This window comes from Lepeophtheirus salmonis, chromosome 12 (genome assembly GCF_016086655.4).
Source record: "Lepeophtheirus salmonis chromosome 12, UVic_Lsal_1.4, whole genome shotgun sequence".
NCBI classification, from domain to species: Eukaryota; Metazoa; Arthropoda; class Copepoda; order Siphonostomatoida; family Caligidae; genus Lepeophtheirus; species Lepeophtheirus salmonis.
In genome coordinates, this window is record NC_052142.2 from 9,927,654 (window position 1) to 9,951,516 (window position 23,863).

General features: G+C 30.7%; 1 protein-coding gene across 5 annotated transcripts in view; it reads right to left on the minus strand.

Moving 5' to 3' along the window:
• Positions 1–716: 716 nt before the first annotated feature.
• LOC121126603 (uncharacterized) overlaps positions 717–23,863 on the minus strand; it is a 50,352-nt gene continuing 27,205 nt past the window's right edge. For 2 of the 5 annotated variants that reach the window (XM_071892019.1, XM_040721895.2), the window contains 3 exons: positions 1,449–1,914; positions 1,329–1,391; positions 717–1,266 (listed from right to left, as the gene is read on the minus strand). In XM_071892019.1, coding sequence (XP_071748120.1) covers positions 959–1,266; positions 1,329–1,391; positions 1,449–1,914 — 837 coding nt within the window. In that variant the 3' untranslated portion in view covers positions 717–958. Of the gene's footprint in view, positions 1,267–1,328; positions 1,915–23,863 lie in introns of all 5 variants that reach the window. The other 3 variants (XM_040721896.2, XM_040721894.2, XM_071892018.1) reach the window with 3 other exon arrangements.

The window sequence follows — 23,863 nt, forward strand, 5'->3', positions numbered from 1 at the left end:
TGTAACACAACGGTAAAGATTCAAACTGCGTTCGGACCACATGATACAGTGTTGTGTTTATAAAATTATCATTAATTAGTGTAATTAATAAAAAAATATTTTCCTGCAAACTAACACTAATAAATTTACCAGTATGACATATATAGTACGTGAACAATACCTTTCCATCATTCTATCATTTTAAATTGAATTAAAATATGGAATCAATATATTAAATGTCTTTTTTCGTCCAAATGTCATCAATGGTTATTCGGCAAATTGCACTTAAGAAAAAAGTGTGTTCTAAGCAAATTGCCACGAAGGCAAAAATGTTTTTGCCCAATAGTTCATGAATCCTAAAACAACCAGAGGATTGAGAGAAAAACTGAAATCAGTCTTGGATTCTATAATGAAAGATAAATCCCATCTTTGGTTTAAAATCAATAGTAAATAATTTCACCTTGTTATTTGTCTATTATATCCGTTATTACCTTTTAATTTCCATTTATGAGGATAAAGTTATCTCACGATGAAATATGGCTCTGAATAATAATATATATTAAAAACATGCTTCTAAAGGACATAACGATGTTTTTAGATGTTCAAATGGTCAGTTTTGTGTTGTATAGCTTAAATAGCAATAATGGTGGTTTCTGACCACGGACAAAAATTATGTTACATAGTTTTATAATTATATTATTTCTTTTGATAAAGTACTTAAGTACTAAGACTAAAAATTCAACAAGCTCGTTAACATCTATATTTATCATTTTTGTAAATTATAATTAATAACTCATACATAACAAAAAGTAATTTTAATCAATTTTTTAAAAGCACATACATATAAACTTAATAAATCAATAATAGCTTTGGACTAGAAAAACCTTTGGAATCCTTGGATTTAGCCATCAACAGTTAAATGCAAAAGGAAAAACAGATATTGATTTATATAGAAGACTTTGTAATTTCCCCACGAATATTAATATTCATCTTGCTTAACATTAAATGTAGTTGAAGCTAATTTTGTGACGGTTGTACCAGTTAAACAGGAAGAGTTTATAGAATCTTTATTATCCTTGGAGTCCTTATGAAATCTCCACATATGACATCCAAGAGAATTTTTGTTGCGAAACATTTTATGGCAAAATTTACAAGAAACATAATTGCTCTGATTTCTATGCATATCACGAACATGTCTTGAAAGTGCATGCCAAGATAGTTGTTGGAAACAGTGAGGGCAAGTTTTTTTTTGTGTCAAAGAATTAGAATTAATAGTTTTAGAATAGTCTATTTAAAAGAAATGAAAAATATTATTAATTAATTAAAAATGAAAATTTTTAGGATCATACTTATAATTTGTGAAAATGAATCCGTATCAAGTGATGAATAAGCAAATGGTGTTGAACTTCTATCTATTATAAATTTATAAAAGAAAGGAAAAAATACCAATAATTTTTTAATGTTAATACTTATTGGGTTGGATAACCGATCTATATCTCCGTCTTCAGTATCATCAATTTCTTTTTCAATAACTTCTGATTTATTACACTTATATCCCAGATCATTCTTATTTGGTTCAATCTTACCTTTGCATATAGTATTATCAACCTCATTTTCTTCCTTTTCTGGACAAGATTGCCGTATTTGTATAGGGTGAGCATTTTTCCTGATATGATTATGTTTGTTGGATATATATAGACGATTTTTTGACAATTTCTGAGATGTCGACTCAAATGGTTCATCTGGTCGAAAGGGAGGTGGGTCTTCTTCTGTAAGGCCCTTTACCTTAAGAATTTCAGCTGACTTTAATAATGAAGGAAGTGCATCTTGATCAACAGATACCTCTCCATGATAAATAAACTCAACTATCCCTTGAAGATCCGTAAAAGGAACATCTTTTAATACAATGACGGGATGCTGCCAAAGACTAAGTCCCTATGATCAAATACATTTCATTATAAAAAAATGTTGATGTTATTAAGTTAATAAATACAAAGGAAGGAAGTTTATAGGAACTTCAATTATATACATACACAATACAGTATTTAAAAAATACTGTTCAATACTAATAGATCTGTATAAATTAACATTTTATTTTCTTGGTAAGGTTGTATTTATTTGAATAAAGTTTTCTAAGGGATTTTTGCAAATGTTCATGATTCCTGCTAAAAGTCAAATCTTACAAAATCACAATTTTTTTTTTTTTAACTTTGTTGGTTTTTGTTTTTTATAAGTATATTTCATTCATTTTTTCGTATTGCAAAAGATCATAAAATACATGGCATCAGGACAAAAAAACAACAACAACAACCAGCAGTATAACCTCTCCCCATGAGATAAAAAAATGTCAATCAAATGAATTGTATTAAGTCTATATACTCTGGTTCTATCTATGTATTTTACTAACAAGTTCAAGCCATATCATTAAAAGGCAATTAAATAGAATTACATCATATAATAAACACAGAAGAGAAACAAAAACATTACTCATAAATTAGTGGAAAACTTTTTCTTTGTTTGAAGTAATCAGACTCTGAATCGAATAACGTTGGAACTCAAATATTCCTTGGCTCATTGAAATCGGTATTACACCAGACAATAACTTAATTTAAAATTGGAATCACATATCATTTTTTCATTAGAAACCACACTAAAACTGTTAATTGTTATATTCCAAATTTATTCAAAAATTGACTTAGTATTACATGTTAATGTTGAATAATTAAAATCTTATTCCCATTACTGAATGCTCATGCTATTTTAACGACAGATTATACCATGCTATAACATTTTGGTAAGCAGGCTCAGAACCACATTTATTATTGCTATTTAATTAGAATACGAAAATAACCATTAAAGCTTTCAACCTCAAAAGGTTTGGCCTTTAAAGTTTTTTATTAAAAATCTAGTTTTTAAGGTATAACAACGACTTTATGCCCTCTTTCGGAATAAAGAAACTATATAGATGAAAATAAAAGTAAATAACAAATTGATACAAATATTTCAGCATTTAAAATTGAATTATTTATTACTTGATTATATCTTGATTACAATTAATAAAAAATGGAAATAACCACCAAAAATTCGAGTAAGGTAAAGAATCTTACATAGAAGCTAATATCTTCTGTATTTCTTCTGCAAGTGCTAAACCTTATATTTCAATTTTTTTTGAGTTGCCCTTAAAAAATGTCGATTTTTATTCATATATGATCAATTTAGTTTTTAATATTTATTAAGAAGTTTCCATACAATTAGTTGTGTAGGTTGCCTGAATATAGAGTACAATAGTAGTCCTTGAGGAAAATTCAATCGTCTGTACGTTTACAAATTATTCGATTATCAATCCCTTTGAATATGAGGCATCTATACACTTGTTTTAATTCACTTACATCTAAATCTTTAATCATATTAATTAATTAAAACTCATAAACAGATCAAATTTTTTCCTTGATACATTATTTTTAAGAATGCATAGCGAATCTAACGTTCTTATGTTTTTCCCTTTGAGTAAAGTCAACACGGTTCAATTTTTAATTTAGTAACTCTAAACATCCGTTTTTTCATTTTTATCAAATATCTTCTCTTTCCTTCCTGTCTTATAATTTAACTTTTAAGAACCTATCTCTTTGATTCACAAACTTCAATTATAACAGGCGTTCCAATACCAATTGAAGTCAAATCTGTACGTTCTACATTCCTTTTTTCCAAATTCTATGTTATTTGTCTTTTATTCTCTATCCCCTCTTCCACATCTCATCTCCTCTATCCTTGGTAGTATAAATCTCATATCAATACCGAAAGCCATCCTACCAGGACTCAATCCATTTTCTTTAGTTTTGTTTTTCATCCACAAGATTCTACGGTTGATCATTTTTTTATTAATTCTACCATCATCCATAGTCTTCACTAAATATTTTAGTCTTTTTAGAACATCTTCTACATGACCATTTTCATTTGAATTATGTGATGAAGAGCATCTCCAAATCAATTTCCTTATCTTGAAATAAATTATTGTAACTCTAGCAATACAAATCTAGTACCTTAATTTGATTCTTATTATTCTGGTACCCCTTAATCAATAAAATATTCTTCTATAATTGGTTTGATAATTCTATATATTTATCCACCATATTTACAACAACGTACGGAAGGAAATCCAGACTACGTTTCGATATATGCTAAAAGGTATTCCTTTGTTGAAAGAACATATCTATTGCTATTGATTGAAAGGTTATAGAAAGTTTTGGTTCCTCAATTTCTGGGGAATTTTCGATAAACTCTTATAACTTTTAGTTTTTCTTTGAAACTTCGTACCATTTCTTCAATAATTTTTCTATTCCTGGTAAATTTATAGTTATTCTTGCTCTCTTGGTTCTGACCAAACCTTGATGTGTTACTTGTAAATTTTGTAGAGCTTCTCTTCAAAGCTTCTACAGGAATAATGATTCTTCTTTTGTCAACAGTAACCAAATCTTCGTAAGTAGATCATTAATTTTTAATATTACTCAAATAATTTAGTTCATCTGGTAGATTTTTATCATTTCTTTCAAATCCACTTTTTACAATAAGAATACGTTTTTGATTTTTTATATCTGACTTAAATTTATTTCAACATTCTTGCAATCTTCTATCCTTTACCTCGGAATTATTCAAAGTTTATCTCAAAGTCCTTATGGGTGTACTACTTTGTTTATCCTTGATAACTTCTCATTCCAATAAATCTTTATCTGACATTCCATTTCGTTTCGAAGTTTCCATTTTATTTGAAATTTGTATCTCATTTGGTTGCTTTCTTTAATTTATCCTTGCCTCGGGTGTTCTATTTCATCTAGTACTTTCTACTTATAATAGATATAAGAGGTATTTCTGGTACAAAATGAGATTTTTGTGCTATAAAAGTCATAGAGTTCCTGACTTTTCCAAATGCACATTGATGTTTAACTGTCCATAAAAATTTAATTTTATTAGACAATAATTCCCTTAAAGAAGTAGACAATTTTGCAAGGCATTTGAAATATTTACTGAATGATTTATTATGTCTATGAATGAAAACATCTCTATATATCTCTTGAGTTTGTGTTCAAATGTTTTTCATTTTCTGTTAATCCTTCTATCATGTTGTATTTGAGCAGGATGGCCGTAAGGAAGCTTACTAACTTTTTTTTATAGCCATTAACTTCTTTATTGTGTCTTTATGTTGCAAACCAATAATCAATCTTACTTTTAATATTTAAAATACTCAGTGCTACTACATTTATGAATAAAATCTGGTCGACTAACATTTTGTACATAGATTGAAAAACTTTCAAACAACTAACCCTCTTTTCTTACATTGCTTGTAAAATTTACTTTATCCAGTATCATGTTATATTACGAACAAAAATATATTTGCAATTCATCATTTAAAAAAAAAACCTAAGGAATAGTAAACTCTCACACATCCCCGATTCCAACTGGCAATCTTAATTTTTCTCGCACCTTAAATTTTCAAGTTGTTTCTTTTGCAGATATCAATCCATATCTGTTAATTTATGATAATCTTCAAAACTTAATCGCCACTCTGAAAATTAAGTAAGATTAGCGTTTCCTCCAAAAAACCCAGGTTGCGTTTAATTAATTATTGAAGAAAACTTTTTATTTTCTACATCCACGCATTCTATCCCATTTGATTTCTTCAAATATCTATATTGCTTTACAAAATCATCCTCTGATGTTGTTCCCATACAATGTCAATATTCATTAACTTCTTTATTGTGTCTTTATGTTGCAAACCAATAATCAATCTTACTTTTAATATTTAAAATACTCAGTGCTAGATCTTTAAGTTAAGGTTCCTATTCACACTTTAAATCTAACAGTTTAATAATATGGCCAAATACATACATTGCTCGTGGATGCCGAATTAAGACGGTTCCTACTTTTCCTTTTTTCGAATAGCAAAAATGAGGGGTACTATTTTTACGTATTTTGGCATGAAAAATCCCAAAATAAGATTTTTAAAACAATTAAACAACCCTTAGGTATATCAATTTTAGTTTGAAAGTATATTTCATAGTGTTATTTATATTTAATTTCTAAGATAGGACTTAAGATATAAGATATAATTGAATATTAAGAATGTAGGGGTTTTCTGCAAATAAATAAGAAATGAAATAATTTTATTAATATATAGACATTGGTCAAGATGCTGAAATCCTGCTTTAATTTATTTATAGACATTAGGCTCCTCTTGGTATCTCGAACCTTAATCCCTACATCTCTCTTTTCGTTTGAGAAGTAATTGGCGGAGGTTTCAGTCTCCATTTTTGCTATCTTTTGAACGCTCTGTGTATATCAAGGTCAGTTGGTTATCTTCATAGAGTATTGATGAACTTTCTGACCTCTAAAGTGCTTACAATACAGGTAAGGGGTAGTTCTGAAGCATCCTCATATAAAGTCAATAATTATGGAAGCATTACAGCTGATTTTGGATGTTCTTTTTGTCCTGACGGATGAGTCCACAACTCATTGACTGGGTCCTCCTTCCCCTGATAGTCGAGATTCTTTCTATCTCTTCAATTATCTCCATCTGATATTCTGAGCATGACATTTTCTGCATGAGTTATTTACTATGCATATACCAAGCAAACCTTTTCTCAGTAGGCATCAGTCTCCACCACCTCTGTCCTCTGCCCCTTGAGGCAGATGAATTGAAACCTTGAATTGAGATGTGATTGACCTTCATATGTAACCAATATAGTTAGTACATTCTAATGATGAATTTAATAACGAATTGCAGATTCCTCAGATTCTTATTTTTTTGGTCCGTACCTTGACATCAAAAGCCTAAGAAGTCTGTGTGGTGGGATGAGCCAATACCTGTGACCCACAGGTCCTATTTCCAACAGGGGTATCCTTTCAGGAAGCGCTCCGTCCCTGATTGTACGGTTAATTTAATATCCATAGTATTGGTCAGTTGAGATATCTTGCATTATTTTTGTCTGAAAACTTTATTAAAAGATGGCTAATAGATATCCAGGGAAACTTTGTATTGATATTAAATTCCGTAACATAATCAATAATATAAACATAAAACCAAGTGACTAAACAACGTCCAAATGATGATTTTTGTCCAAGTTTAGTGTTAAAATAATAATATTATTTTATACCCTTAATTTTTTTAAATAAATGATAGGAACTATTTATCTTTTTCCATCAGACATTTAATGCCTCACAAACTTACATCAATGGAAGACAAATTTAAGTGGATCTCATAGGCAAATCTTAAAGGTGGGCTCACTAAGGTGCTTATGCACTCATTTTTCAAACATATCTTCTCCTTTTAATAACTACTATACTTCAGACCATTTTTACTTCATTAGTTCCTTCTACTTTTGTAGAAACTTTTGACAAGGCTTTAAAAAATGACAAAAAAAAATCCACTGATTCGAGCATTAAACTGTTGAAACCGTTTTTATTTTGGAACTAGGAAGTAATTAATCCTTCATAAATATTATCTTGACTTTTGTCAGAAGAAATGTTGGTAATTTTCCGCAACTATGTGTCAAGGAGTAATCCATGAGTGACTATATATTATTATTCTCTTGAATTATCCTGATCCAAAACAATGTAGGTTCTTTCATATTTTTGTTCGCCAGTCATTGGTAGCTAAAGAGACAATTACCAAGGGTTGAACTTCTTGACATAACCACTTGAATATGGATGAAAGCCAGGCAAAACTCATCGAGGAACTCGTTCCGAACAAACAGGACAACTGAGGCAAGGAGACGAATAGATGTTTTTCGTATGACAAAAGAAAGATTCTCATGAGTACATGAGATAGATTCACAAATAAAAAGTCGTTTGGTGGAGTAATTAAATAAATCACTACTCATGCCGATAATCTGATGAAGTGAATGAATTTTCTCTGCTACGTAGAAATACTTAGCTGTGTTTATATCAATCTGTGTATTTACTCAAATTAAATTTTATTTTAATGCTCAGTGACCATAGTGCTCCCTGGATAGGCGAAACGAGGAGCGGCGAAAAGATTTCATTAATTCCTGGCGAAGAATCAATCATAAAAAATACTTCAAATATTTGAAAAAGGAAAGGTTTTGTCAAAAGCTCCTCAAAAAATAAAAAGAGCTATTGCAAAAAAGATACACCAAAGAATAATAAAAAAAGGAAAAGCTATGCATGTGTAGCAATTCAGTGAATCTACATTTAGAATAAATATTTTCTAAGCTATCAATCATTTTTTGCATATAATGTGAAGATCAGTTTCAATGGGGGAAAAAAAGTGAAATGTCTCAGCATGGCTCCATCAAGAAGCATAGTAAAAACTAAAGCGAACCCACATTCAGGCACAACTTGATTATTTTTCAAAAAATAACTCCTAGTAAAAAAAAAAAAAATAGATGTTGTACCTTTAGGCTGGATCTCTGCAAAACTTTCTTATAAACAGGAATACATAGGAAAAAGCTAGGGAACCCTTTTATTAAGCAATTCTCGGAAGACAATTTGGGTATTTTTCTCCCATCAGGAATCTATCTATACAAGAAATGCTGGGATTAAATCTATAAATAAATACTTATATAGGCATATAAGATCCATTAGAGGGTAATCTTTTAGTCATCCAAGCTAATGAGACAACATATATGGAATATTGTCATTTTACAAATGTTCTGATACCCATATTTGATGTCAAATACCACTAGCGAGTCTCGATAAATACTGTATTCCTTTATCGGACAAACAATGTCACAATCACTCAACTTGTGAAGGACAGAAAGTTGTGAAAATAGTGTGTAATATACCCTTAAAGAGCTTTATTAGATAGATATTCACCTATACATATTTACATACAAATAGACATAATTAATATAAACTCAATATTACCAATAAATATATATAACAGATAGAGACAGTTAGAGGATATAATCACATTCTCTCTATTTTACTTCTTAGGCATCTTTTTGGAAGTTATCAGGCTGTCTAATTTCTCTAAAGAAACGTCCGGAAGACTAATTTTTCCTAGATTACGTTTGAAAAATTGTTGAAAAGAGAAATGTTTTCTCTATTGTCCAATTATTTTCCTAAATTTAAATTCCAGACCTCGACATGAATTTTTAGTGTTACTGTCTAATTCATTACCGCTATCGTTTTTCTCTGGTTTTTTTTTTCAGAACTAAGAGTTGAATATTGTATGGTCTTTTCAATAGAGCTAATTGCTTACAATAAATAAAATTTTGGTGTTATTTACTATCATCTCTATCTTTTGTTCATCTTGTTTTGAAATTTAATTTCACGGGAAACTAGAGCATTTGTGATTGTATTAAAGAATATCCAGTAGATACCAGAAGACAGACGGTAGTTTTTTTTAAAAAGTTTTCGCAGTATCATTACCGGGAAGGCCCTCTCTGGGTGGCCCATTCTAATATAAAATATGTAATTCGAGGTTCATAGACTGAAATAATAACACTGGTAGAATTACAAGTGAAAATATGAGTATGTCTTCAGAGGGAAATACAGTTGGCAAGAACTATCTACAAGCTCTGAAGAAGAACTTGCCATCTAAAGCTAATAAAAACAGGCCTATTGTAGACTTGAAGTACACAATATGTTATCAGTTTCTAAATCTCTTGGTGATCCCACACGGAGCAAATCTTACTCCAGTATGAGTGACTGGCACAAAATTTTAATATGCACTGAAAATACTTAATTTGAATTAATTAAAACTTATGATATAAACCTAAAGATTCAATCATTCTTGCAGGTCATTATTAACAATTCCAAAGGTGATAATTTACCAATCTTACTCCTAGGAGACCTTAACGTTGACCTCCATAGTTTCAGCAGCTCATATCGGAATAAATAAAAATCCAAAGCAACTTTTCTATCAATTAAATTTGATTGACTTAAGAGGATATTTTAGCCACTGGGATTGCGTTTCATGGAAAATAATTGATTTATCACGTGCAACAAAACAGATCTATAAAAATACTAAGTATACATTATATCGTTCTGAACCATTGTCAGATCACAAAATAGTGGTGGTGAGTTTTAATATCGAAACTTCTTAAAGTCCAGGAAACTACTTTTGTGGTTGATTGATCATGAAAAATGCATAAATAAAATCAAAACTAACCAATCAAAACATACGCCTAATACATATCACTGTCAGAGGATGCATTAGTAAAAAAAAAAGTTTTTAATCATTTTAAAGATAATTTGAAACGCACCTTGAGCATAGTTTTACTTTTTAATAAAATATAACGCCATAGATAAAAGCGAGGGCTAAAAAAGGAAATTAAATTAATCCCCTTCGAAGGATTAAAAACATTACCGACAAAAATAATTACTCAGCCTCAGTAATAAATAGAAAGATGAGTGGGTAAAAATTTAGAAGATCAAGATTACATTGCAGAAGCATTTTGTAGAACCTTCCAGAAGTTAATTCCTAGGATCAGAAGTAATTTCCCTAAAAGTAAAAGGAAAAGAACTTCTATATTCTATAACGAGATATTAACAGAATACATAAGGAACACTTTAGATGGGATAGGACGAAATATATTTACGACATGCAGGGAATAAATCATTCCATATCTTTATAAAAGTTTATGGAAAAGAAAGGATATATGCCAAAAACAATAATTAAAGGAAAAGGGAATCGAAAGCTATAATAGCTCCAAATACTTGTCTCTTATCCAAGCGTTTGGAGCTATTATTGCAATAGACTGTTGATAAGCTTTCGATTCCCTTTACCACACTCATATTTTGAGGTCGGTGAAAAAACAGAAAAAAAAACACCTTTTTTAAACAGGCCAGGGCACTGCAAGCGAAATAAAAGAAGGTATATCGATTAACTTGAGTAAAAGTTGCTAGCATCGTTGGCCTTCACCCCTGCCAAGAGCTAAGAACCCCATGACAAAAAAAATAAAAATAGTATTCGATGTGAGTTTTGGAGATATTAAACATCATCTTATAGATCTTTATGAAAGTTATGTTACCGTAATAATAGAAGCGACTTGCAAGGCTCAATTATAAAGAAGAATCAAAATTGGCTGAAACTAAAAACGAAAGTTAATCATTTTACCTTAAACTGGCGCAATTTTAATATTAAAGAAAGTAAAAACCTTTACAACACTTTCTTTAATCCTAATGTTTTGTATAAGGTTATCTCTTTACCAATATTGGGGGGAGGCTGCTATGTTGGAGGAAATTTTTTTGTTGGTGAATCTCTTTCAATAGAACTAAATATTAGCAGACATAATCACAAAAGTTTACTTGAAAATTGTGGTTAATATAATGAAAAATCAAAACATAGAGAGGATATATGTTTTAACATCAAGTCCGTTCTATGAATATATTATTCTTGGAACAGATCTTATGAATGGATATATCGAAGACTTTTTACCTTCACTTGCTGCTAAACGAAGGGTTCTTTGGAAAGCGACTCCCACTTACGATTATAGAACGACATTGATATTATTCGTCAGTATCTAAGAAATAAACTTTTTTTAAAGAACTGATGAAACATTCTAAAGACAGGTCTTTGGAATTGGAGGCACTCACAAAAAAATCAATAAAAAATACATGATATTTCGGTTACTCCAGGATTATTTTTTTTTAACTGGAAGTTTATTTTTCCTCTCAAAAGATATGCAAAACTACACAATGTGCCCTTTCCGTGACAATTGAAAATAAATTTTTCTAATTCAAATGAATACTCTGCATTGCCAAGGAATGATAGATGGATTAGGGAATTACTTTTATCTAGTAATTGAATGCATAGGATTATGTCATCAACTTTGTTAATAGCTGATGGAAGAAAATTCACAGATTAATTTCAAATAGTCACAGGAATTATGTTTTTCAGCACTCCATGTAAAGATTGTGGTAAATTATTAAACACCATAAGACAATTTTTTTTTGTTTTGGAATGCCCTTAGTTACATATTGAAGATCATTTATTATTTTAAACATGGGAGTCTATAGGAAAATAATGTTTATGCAATTATGCCTATAATTTTTTTTTTTTTTAAATGTTAAGGGTTACCGTTCAAAGAATATAACTATAGGTTCTCAAGATATTCGTCCAATTTTAATTTCGACGGTTGCAAGACCGGGCTGTAAGAATTAAAGGTTCTTAAGATGATTGATAGGTGCTTGAAAGTGGGCCTCTCATATTATAAGATATCATCATTTTAGGAAATTGCGAAAGAAAATCTAATTTCCATGATAGAGCTTGATGCATGTCCTATTGTTTTATTTCATTGATTTTTATTCAGTTAATATTTTATTGTTTAGATGCAAATGTTTTTAAATTAGCTTATGATTACTTATGCTTGTAAGCCCCTATCTGGTGAATAAATTTTAAACTATAATGTTAAATTATATTTCATCAAATGCATCTTCACCAGAATATTTTAGATAATTCTTATATTTATTTTCTATCTTAATATAGTTATATATTAAGAAAAAAACAAAAGATTATTTTCCATTCTGCAGTCGAATATACACGTATTTACTTAACTTTGATTTTATTTTCATAATAACTGGTCTGGACTTCATTAACCATAGTGTGGGGGGATATCCAGTTCATGCGAAGTTTCATTAGCAGCTGTTCATAGACGATTCCTTATAGGATGAAAAGCATCATGGTTAACATATTCCCACTGACTTATTTTTAAATCCCTCGATCTCAGGAGCAACTGAATGGACTTTCATATAATTTCATTATATTGTTCTATTTGATCGTTACAGGTTGGATTATATGGTGTAGAATGGCTATGCCTTTTTGGGTTGCATAATCTTTCAAAGCTTTGGAGATAAAACTTAAAAGTTGTATCTCTATCAGTATGAAGGATCTTTTTGTGAGAGATTGAATAACACTCTCTATTCAATATGGCCGCCCATGTTTTCCACTACCAACTCCAGCCTGGACCGGAACTTGCTGCATGACTTGGCGATGAAGCTTTGGTCGAGGTTGGCTCAGGCATGTTTGAGGGATAACTTCGGCTGGTCATTGGACTTGTATTGTACTTCCAACAGCAAGCGGCGAACAATCAGGGGAGAGAGGTGGCCAAGAATACCGATCGAAGAAGGCTGGAGTCTCGATCTGAAGGAACTCTTGGGTAGAGTGCTAGTGTGGCAGCTGGCACCGTCCTGCTGCAAACACCACCTGTCCCCGTAAGTAGCCCTTGCCAAAGGGAGCACTTTGTCCTTCAAGTATTGGCAGTACGTCTCGGAGTTAAGCCTCTCCTGGTCCTCGAAGAAAATGAGATCCCATTTCTGACCGTCGGACGCAAGTACAACCAAGACCTCGAGGTTGGCAAAGTGCCGTTCCTTACCTACATCATCATCCCTGGCACCGAGAGACTCCACCAGATAAAATCCGGTGTCATTGGCCTACCATCTCGCCTAGGCTAAAGAGTGTCTCATCACTGAACAAAACGACGACATCGGTTGGCTTTTTCTTAAGCTTGTTGAGAAGAATCTTCGACCTTGCGAAGCGTTTTTCCTTGTCTACAGGCTTGAGCGCTTGACGAGGTGTTCTCTTGTAGACCTTAAGGCCAAGATATTTCTTAACTAGCTGGTCCATGGTCCTTCTGCTGACGTTGAACTTTCTGGAGAGGACGGTGACCTTGCCTCTCTTGGCCTCGACGGACTTTTTAACGGCAGGAACTTTTTCGTCCGACCTTCGAGGTCTTGGCTTAGATCTCGTGGTCACCTCAGGAGTCCCTTTGGCTACCACGCTGTAAACAATGGTGCGGCTGCAGTTCAGAACCTTGGCAATTTCAGTGGGAGTTTGCCACGCGTGGAAAGTTCCAAAATTGCGACTCGACGTCTCTCCATATTATCGGCTGTTGTTTCACTGTTGCTATTTAGATTTTACTGGAGTTTTGTTTATAACTAGTCAAGATCCTTGCCTCGAAGTATAAATCAGTTTCAGCTCAATAAAATCATGAATATGGGCATGGCGTAAAATTTAAAGTAATGTTCAGTTTTAGACGCGCACAACTCTATGTCAGACCTCCAAAAATACATACTATATCCGAAGGTATGTGTTAGCCATGTATGTGTGAAAGAGACCATGGATTTTTTTTGCAATTATAAACATATATCCAGGTCAATATGCTGTGGAAGGGTAGCTCGACAAGGAAACATAATTTTAGCATGCTTATTTAATTAGACATTATTCCTTTAATAGAAAAGTTCAATAGATACAACTTCCTTCGGAAAGATTTAGACGGCCAAAAATTACATCCCAATTTTATACAAACTATAATTATATTTTTTAGCCAAGCTTATCACTGGAAAAATTAATGAGAATATAGAACTCAGTTTAAGAATAAGTAAGGTCTCTCGTAAAATGGCAGGACCGAAAATAAAAAGAGAAAAAACAAAGGTCTTAATTATAAGTTACAGTGTTGTCAAATCAAACCGAATGTGATATTGTTGAATGTATAGAAATTTTGGAAATATATAGAAGATTCATCATCTTCATGGCAAAATTTTAAAAACGTAGAAAAATGCAGGAAAAATCAAAACACACAAAAAAAAACCTCGAATTACACTTTTTATATTATTCGTAGTATTAAAAACTGATATTGCTAAATTTTCTTAAAGTCTAAATTCCGAGATAGTAATCATATACTTTGTTAAATAACTAATTCAGGACTTTCATATAGTCCACCATAAACGAATATCTGTAAGATCAAGTTTATTTATTTTTTAACACTGAAAAATGAGAAAATACAAGACACTTATTCATCATTCATAGTAATGAGCAGTCTCATTATTTATGTTATTAAAAAATATCCCAACTTATATATAAAAAATATGTTTATCCATTGTCTTTTGTGCGACTTTCTATTTCTAACTTTTGGTTTGGGACTGTAGCAGTAAACAAACAAATTATCTTAATATTCCTAACGATTTCAATGTATCATATTGACTTCACATCTTCGTAGTATTACATATATATCGCTTTATAATAATTTGAAATATATACCTACTCTGAAATAATTACTTCCTTATTGATCATATTTTCAATCTTCCCCTTCATTCATCTTTATATACGAAAAGATCAATCTATTTTCAAATATATAGTCAAATCTGGATGGTCAACTCTACTCCACTCTCCTAATTTATGTGGCTGGTTACCATTTGGTAAATCGAATTCATAGATTTATTGTGAAGAATGATAATACATTTACGTCTCTTTCTTTGTCTTAACACTGGGAGATCCTAAAAGTCCACACATCCCACCCTTAATGAGGGATGTACAACATAAAGAAATCCATCCATATATCTAATTTACCATTTGATTTACTCTGTGGTTCCAGTGTTTCTTTTGTTTGTAATATATTTTATGGTTATGAACTGTTTATGACTCATCAAGCCACTTATTTTTCTCTGTCAAAATCAAATTCAAAAATGAGTGAAGCAATGTGAAGAAATAATATGTTCTATGTGAATAATACCTAATATAATACCAATATCAAGCCTATACATCTCTAAGTCAAATCAATAGGTCCGTTCTTCATTTGAGACTTGGTTCAGCCATGTCAAACTCTCTAAACTTTTCCTGAATTTAAAGATTATGGGAAAAATGTTTTTATCTCTATAAATATGAACAAAGCTCATGCCAGGAAGTAATTTACGCCCGGAACAAGTTTAAACCTCAATATTCTGCCAAGCATGAAAACTATGTTTATGAAAGTATGTTCATCTGATTTAGCTGAAAAAACTGTAAAATCCTTGAGATGTCCTCCAAATTACGAACGCTGTGCGGTTGGATTCTTTGTCTGATTAGATGATGCCAGATTACGATAGAGGGCTTTCAAATTTTGAACTTGCTTGAGAATTGGAGATATTGTGTAAATTTACAACATAAAAAAATAAGAAAATCTTTTTTCACCCAGTAAAATTGCTTAAGTATATTTTGGTAAGAGCAAAATATGATTACTCTTATTAATTACTTCTTTGTATTATAAATTTTTACTTATCAACGTGCAAGTTCATAGCTATAATAAGGTAAAATCAGAAAGTGTATTTGTATATTTTTTTCAAATTGGAAAAAACAGTTCCCAAGATTTTAAGTACAATAGGAATGCAAATTCATATAAATTCTAAATTGAATCAAGTTATGTTCCTTCAAATAATCGAAAAAATAGCAGAGATCTGTACATAAATAAATTTATAACCTAGAAATATGGAAGTTTTTTCACATGTTTCACAAAGTAAATAAAGTATTCCTAATATTGAAAATTCAAACTATGTCTATAGTAACTAACCTGTCGTGTTATTGGAAATATAGAAAATTCTTATTTATAAAAAAGAAACACAACATATTATATCTTCCAAAACCATAACATAATAATATCTGATTTTTTAAATATACTTTAATTCTTAGTACCATATGTCTCCCTTCCGTACTCCCCTTACTCACAACGATATGTCCATCACTAATTATAGGTAATTTAAACGTCAAATAAAGGAAAAAATGGATTTGTTAACTTTTTATTACACCCTCACAGTCGAACAGAGTTGAATATAATTTTTGCTGTTGGAATTACCGATTGTTATAAAAATTATGTTATTAACCACTTAATGTAAAAAAACAAAAAATACTTTTTTCCCAAATAGTTTTTGTCCCAATTAGTATATTTGCTCAACCCCGCATCTTCTAACCTCTATGTATTTATTAATGTATGTAAGATACAGATCGTCTTACTCATAAGACCTCTCAATATTCCAGACGAGCTTTTTGTTCACTCGCTATCTCAACTTTCAAAAAGTAAAATTAAAATGAGAAAAAAAGGATATGGCCTTCTGTATTTTTCTTGTGTACCCAACTATTAATTATTATGGGTGAATTTACTATTTAGATAATATATATATATATAATTGATTTATAATTTTATCAATTTAAAATCAATGGCTGAATATGAAATATCACGAACTCTAAACGAAAACATGACAAGTATCTTTGACTCAAAAATGCAGGTTTAAAACAAGAAAGGTGATATGCTCAGGAAGATAGTAGATGACTTATTACATAAGTTTTATTCAAATTAACATAAGAATTAAAAATGTAAGATATTATCTAGTAACTATTAGTATCTTCGGACTTCCGAATCCGAAGAAATTATTAATATATATATGGGTCCTTCCACGAGAAAACAGATTTGACTAAAATTTGTTATGTGGTATTATAGGTGGTAGTCATACTCAGAAATTAATTATTGGATATGGAACTCAATTCAACGTTGAGTTCTGATAGATGAAGAAATTGACATTTTGATTGAGGATAGTCTAAATTTAAAAAAATTATATTTTGTTAAGAGCAAGTATGAATGATCTTGATAATTATTCCTATCTATTTTGAAAATTCCAACGTATCAGCATGCAAGGAACACTATAGTTTATAGTGATCTCTGTATCAGATATGTCGTCTCTCAAAGCCACCATATATTTATGCTGGGGTTTTTACACTCACCTCAAATTAGCCTATATTCACATACATAGTTATCACATCTATCATGTGTGTACATTGTACAACTAATACGCTTATATACAATATATTTCCAAACTTTTCTTTTTATTATCTTCAAATTTCAACAAATATGGCTGTCAAAAAAGAAAGGCTGTGTGATTTAATAAATTTATTGATTGTAGTAGTGAAAATACCGTGATAGATTAAAATTTGAAAGCACAAAAATTACTAATGTGGCATTTTCTCTACCTCAAAGGAGATAAATTCTAAATCACAGAACCTCTTCATTTTAACCAGAAAGTGTTGATGAAGTTTGAAAAATATTAAATGTAAATAAAATAAAATAAATTGTGTGTACACGGATTATAGATGAAATGCAGCTTAAGCTTATTTAATCTTTTTCCTTTAAAAAAAATGGATATAACGATTGAACTTTTTAAATATTATGGAACTAATGAAAAATCCGGTTAAGCTTATTTGGAAACTGCTCCTTTCTTTCATGACAAGACAAGATATCCTACATTCGAATACTATTTTAGCACGGAATTGGGACTACCATTACGTATTAGAGGCATGAGCGATAGTAAAGTGATGTACTTCAAAAGGGGTTAGAAAATAATTCGTCTGAAATATATGCAATAGTTATAACTAGAACGAAAAGAGTTGGCGATATTGACCTAACGGAACCTCATGTTTTACCTGTACTCGAACAGTTGTGATGTTTTCATAATATGAATTTGTCACTCTTACCCTACAATACGAAATCCATTGCTTCTCCCAAGAGAGTCTCAGCGGTCCTCACATACCTTAAATCACTTGGATTCCCTGATATCGGCTCTTGTGGAAACTTGTTCAAAAGTCATAAGCAGTATGCCCCATTAATTATTTAATCGCATACAACTTACTTATCAATCAGTTCATCACTTCTCACGCTTTTGAGGGGTAATTTTAATGATAAGAAATACCCTTCCATAATCACTCATTCAATCTAACTCCAAAGGAAACTATGTAGCTATGAACTAAATATTTGGAAGGTACATGTTAGAATTAACACAATAAAAATTTAAAATTACCAGGCAGGATGATAGAGAATCTCAAAATTATAATTGCTCGATAAATAATAAAATTGGATAGGGTCTTGAAAGAATAATGGCGAAGTGTAGTCTTGAGGATGCTGTAATATTGTTTGAAACCGAATGCCCGGCTGTGACGTTTTCTAGAAATGTTTCTGAATATATTTTAAGAGGAAATTTCTCTAAGATATTTAAAGATTTTTAAGATATGACGTATTTTATCAAATTCCGTTCATTCATATCGGACCACTCACCTAGCCTTGCAAATTTTAAAATTTCTACCTTAAGTTGGGGATCTCACTAGAATTTCAACATTTCACTATTAATCGATACCCAAAAGTGGAAAAAAAATATATGATGATAGTTTGTGGCTTCTCAAAAACTGTTTAGTAACCCTGAGCTCAGCGCGGAAAAGAGTGGAAACGTTCGCCAAAAGTATTTTTGTGGGAGATGGGAGAAAATACATAAAAACGACCAGCTTTAATTCAACGTGTTCAGCGACTGTATAGTTCTGATGGAAATAGAGCTACATAAACGAGAATTAGAAGAAAATTTAAATTGTCAAAATTAAATCCAAATTGACCGAAGCAATTATCAAGTACTTTCCTTCACCGCGAGCATTAAAAAATAAAACTCAAGAACAATCTTGGCGTTAAGGCTAAATAATAGTAAAGTTTCAACAGACCCTTCAAGAATAGAAAAAAGAGTTGTCGAATATTAATCAAAATCTATGTAATTGTAGCTCGGTTGATACCTGTTCCTTTTGTTTTAAATGGATGATATATGGTCATAGTTATTACCTAAAGACATCATAGATGCCGGGTTATCGTTACCAATTGATATATTTAGGGAGCTTGGGCTTTTTATTTCTAAAAAATCAATTATTGCATATATCATGGGCTATAAGAAAAGGTAAAAAGCGCCAGGAATATCCGACTTACTTTCGAATTTTATAATGGATTTGTTTCGAAACTAGCACCTATACTGGAAGTGACATAAAATTTAATCTGGAAAGTTGGCTTTATTCCACAATTTATAAGAGAAGGAATTTTGACTTAATATCTAAAAGAGATAAAGGTAGACTGGATATTGATATCTATAGACCAATAACTTTACTTTATACTTCATACAAAATTCTGATGCAGTCCTTAATAATAAAACTAATGGCAGTTCTTCCGCACATTATCAACGACCCCAGCAGATATTTATGAAGAATACAAGAGAGGAGGATATCCCTCGTTCGATCCAAGACGTAACCATTGTTATTTTAAGGACGATTTCACCACTTTATTTGTGGATTATTAAAAAAACTTTTGATTCAGTTTCTCATAAACACATCTTGTTTGATCTTATAGGCTATGAGATGTCGATGAAGTTTATTTATATGGTAGGGACAATCATCAAATTATCATCAACTGGTATTGTGTCACCCAGCTAAAGCTCAATTTTGATATTTTACTAGTCTGTAAACAAGATGACTTGTTCTTTCCATCACTATTTTTGATAGCCATTAAGGGAGTGAGACAACATTTTGAAAAAAAAAATCTGCAATATCAAAAAAAACTAAATTACTTCTTCTATGCACAGATGACCTTACCATGTTTTTTTCTGGATCTATTGAATATGTTACACTTGCTTTGCGTCGAGTATTTGAGGAACTAGGATCATTTTCAAAACGTTCTGGATTAACCATAAATTTTAATAAGTCAGTTATACTCACATCGAATGAAAAGAACGGGGGGGAATCCTTTCCTTCCATAAAATACTCAAAAACAACGAAGGTCATGGGAATAATACTAGCTAGTGAGGGTCCGGCCTCGAGAAATATTCGTAATAGGGATTTGATATAATATCATACTGAGTGAACAGGTTTGATCACCCACTGATAAACCATTGCAATGACTACAAATATGTAACTCAATAGTGATCTCCCAGATAGCTCCCTTGCCTTAGATTTGTTCCGTATTCTAAAAATATAAAAAATAAGTTACGAGAAATTCAAATAAGATATATTTTGAGTTCTAAGAAGCCCTACATATACTTCAACTTCAGAGCGGGTCTCAGTTTGAAATTTATAAAATCAGCATGAAGCCCTTGAACTGTAACTTGTTGGTGAGATTAAAAAATTATCTAGATTTCTGGGAAATATACCATTGACGAAAATGGCATCCATGTGACTGATTTTTTTAATCGAGGAAAGAATGACTATGGGAACAATTGAGTTTTTCAGAACGTCGAGAAGGAGAGGAAATTATTAGGAAAAATAACTAGGTACTAGTAATCCATAATTGAGAATGTGTTCTCCTTCTGGGTTCAAGTCAACTAATAAACTTCAATCCAAGACCTTACATGAGCGATTAATTCTTTACCATGTACGGTTAGATATCTCTTGGACAACTGCAAAAAGAAACAGTAAAGATTAGTGCCAATCCCGTTCCAACGTAATTCAGACTCTGGAGCTCTTGAAATAAATTGACAAGTCAACTAATTATTTTGACATGATGGAGTTGTTGACAATTTAGAAACAAAATTAACTGATTTTGTTAACTCTGTCTATAGTTCGCCTTATAAAATTCCCCTCTAATGTGTGAAAGCAAGGAATACAAAATATGAAAATTTCATGCTAACAAACACCGGCTGACTTCAGTGAGAGCTTTACTAGCCTCTTAATACCGTTTATGTGTAGTGATGAAAATCATGTTTTTTAGGGCATGTTAAAAAAAACCGTCAATCAACATGGTAACCCTTATAATTTGAAGAATGTTCTGGAGGACAGCAGGCTAGCTTTCATGACGCTTTATTCTATCTGCTACAATCATTTGTGAGAAGGAAGGAGGGGAGGAAGGAAATAAACAAGAACATTGACAAAAATTGAATTTTGTCTCTTAAATATGCTCCAAATTCCAAAAATTTAAAGCCTACTCTTTTAAGCCTATATGACAAAAGAAGAAAATAATTACTCATTTTACGTTATTTATGTCTACTCTTTTCTTTGAGTCCTTCAATAGAGGCTAAGTATTATTTTATGTATTCAATTTAAGTATTTTCATCGTTAAAAATTATTCGTAAAACATATATGGGTATACTATTGGATTTTTATACTCGTCATTAATTATTTACTTCCTTAGTAGCTGTATGTTAATATGAATAATTGCAGGGCTTTTAATTAATTAATTCTGAAATAAACTGGAATATGCAGATTTCCTTTTTTATCTCGGGGAGGGGGATTTTGTAAAGGCAATTTTTGTAATAACAATTCATGGTGGATAAATTTTTTATGGAATTACCCATATGCATTTAGTAAAAATTATATTTATAATTCAAGTAACTTTGTTATCTCAACACTAGAACTGACTTTAACTCTTTCATATACTATTATTAAGGTGGTTTACAAAAGGAAATATTATGTTAAATGGAATGTTGGAAGCAGCAAAATTACTGACGTGGCATTATCTCCTCCCAAACAAAAAACGTTTTAGATCAGAGAACTTCTTTTGTATTAGTGGAGAATTGTTGAGGTTTGAAGATTATTATACACAAAGAACTTGGAAATAAATTGCGTTTAAGCGCATAATAGATGTTGTAATCCCCCTAAACACTCAAAAACATTTAAATAAATAAATTTATCACATTAACATGATTCATTTATAAATAGTGATGTTATTTTTGTAAAGAAAAAATACTGTTTTATGTTATGAAAGAAGAAAAATGATTGGAAGTTTTATTCTTTCTTTACAGAAATATTCCCTTTTTTTTAGATCTTAGTGGTGCAAACATCTTTCTTGAAATAATCACTCAATTTTTCGATTACTCGTGTAGTAAATAACGTTAAAAATGTATTTTCAAACATATATGTATACGTTTATAAAATAATTGTTGGATACGGATACAGCAGTTTTGAAAAAGATTGTGGTCTATTTTAAACTGTCTTATTGTAAGCGCAAACGTTTGTATATACCTACACATTATCATTATTATCTAGTTTGAACTAGGGGGTGTATTGTTACATTTTGGAGAAAAACTGTCATGTGTAATATGAGACTGTTTGGAATATTTGGCATTAAGACCAACAATAATTCTGTCTGCACTAATGTTTTTTTTTTTTTTTTAAACTTTAGAAAGTTTTCTATAACGATAATATATTTTATCTTCTCAAATTCATATAACATAAAGCTGATGTTAACAACATTGTACTCTACAAAAGTCCCATCCCTGCTTATATGTTCCTAATAATGGCTATTGAAATATAATTTATTCGTATAAAACATTACAAAAAAATCTATATATCTTAAACGATTGTCTTGGAATTATATAATTTTGAAAAAATCAGTCAAAATTTTTTAAAGGTAACCCAGTAGTGAAGGTTTTTCTTAATTAACAATTAAATACATATTCTTATATATCATTGATTAAATTACAGTTAGCCCTCATTATTCACTGCTGATAAAAACCAGAACTATTAGTACTAATGAATTAGTTTTAACGTTGTTTGAACACAGTAGATACATTAAAAATAAAACAATTTATTATACCTCCATCGTCATAACAGACAATTGAAATAATTGCATTAAAGTTCACAGTAATATAAATGTTCTTTCAGATTTGTGTTTCTTTATTCTTAATGACATGTAGTACAGTGTTCCCAAGGAAATTGTAGTAACTAACCATGTCGGCAAAGAACATTCCACCCTTCAACATATCATATTTGCTTACTCTAAGAAGGTTTATAATATTAGAATCATTGATAGAAGAAGGATGAACATTCCTTATACATTTTGGCTTGATGGAACTAAGGAAATTATTACAAATGTAGTTAAAATATTAACAAACTACATTATTTTCGTCCAGCAAAGCCTATGCCGGTTACTAAAAGTATTAAACCGTTTTTGTAGAAATGTTTATCAGCAATAATTTTATTATTATTATTACATAAATATACAAATGCTGTTGGTAATTTATAAGAAATGAAAAAAACCGCGAATAAGGAGTAATTCTATTCCAAAAATAAAACTGCGAATGATTAAATCCGCGAATACTAAACTGGGAATGCGTGAATACTCAGTGTATAAAAAAATATTACTAGTATAAGATAGGCATATGACTCGTGTTTTAAATCATATTCGAGTGTGTAAAGACAACATACATATGAACAATAAATAAAATGGAATAGTACTTTCAATTTGAAATTATTTTTACTTAATTTTGAAGGAAAACTATTACATAATACTGAAATTAAAGGAAAAGAATGTGTTGTAACATATACATATATATTTAAACCATAGTATAACAAGTACAAGTACGCATTTACATTTGCATTTATGTAAAA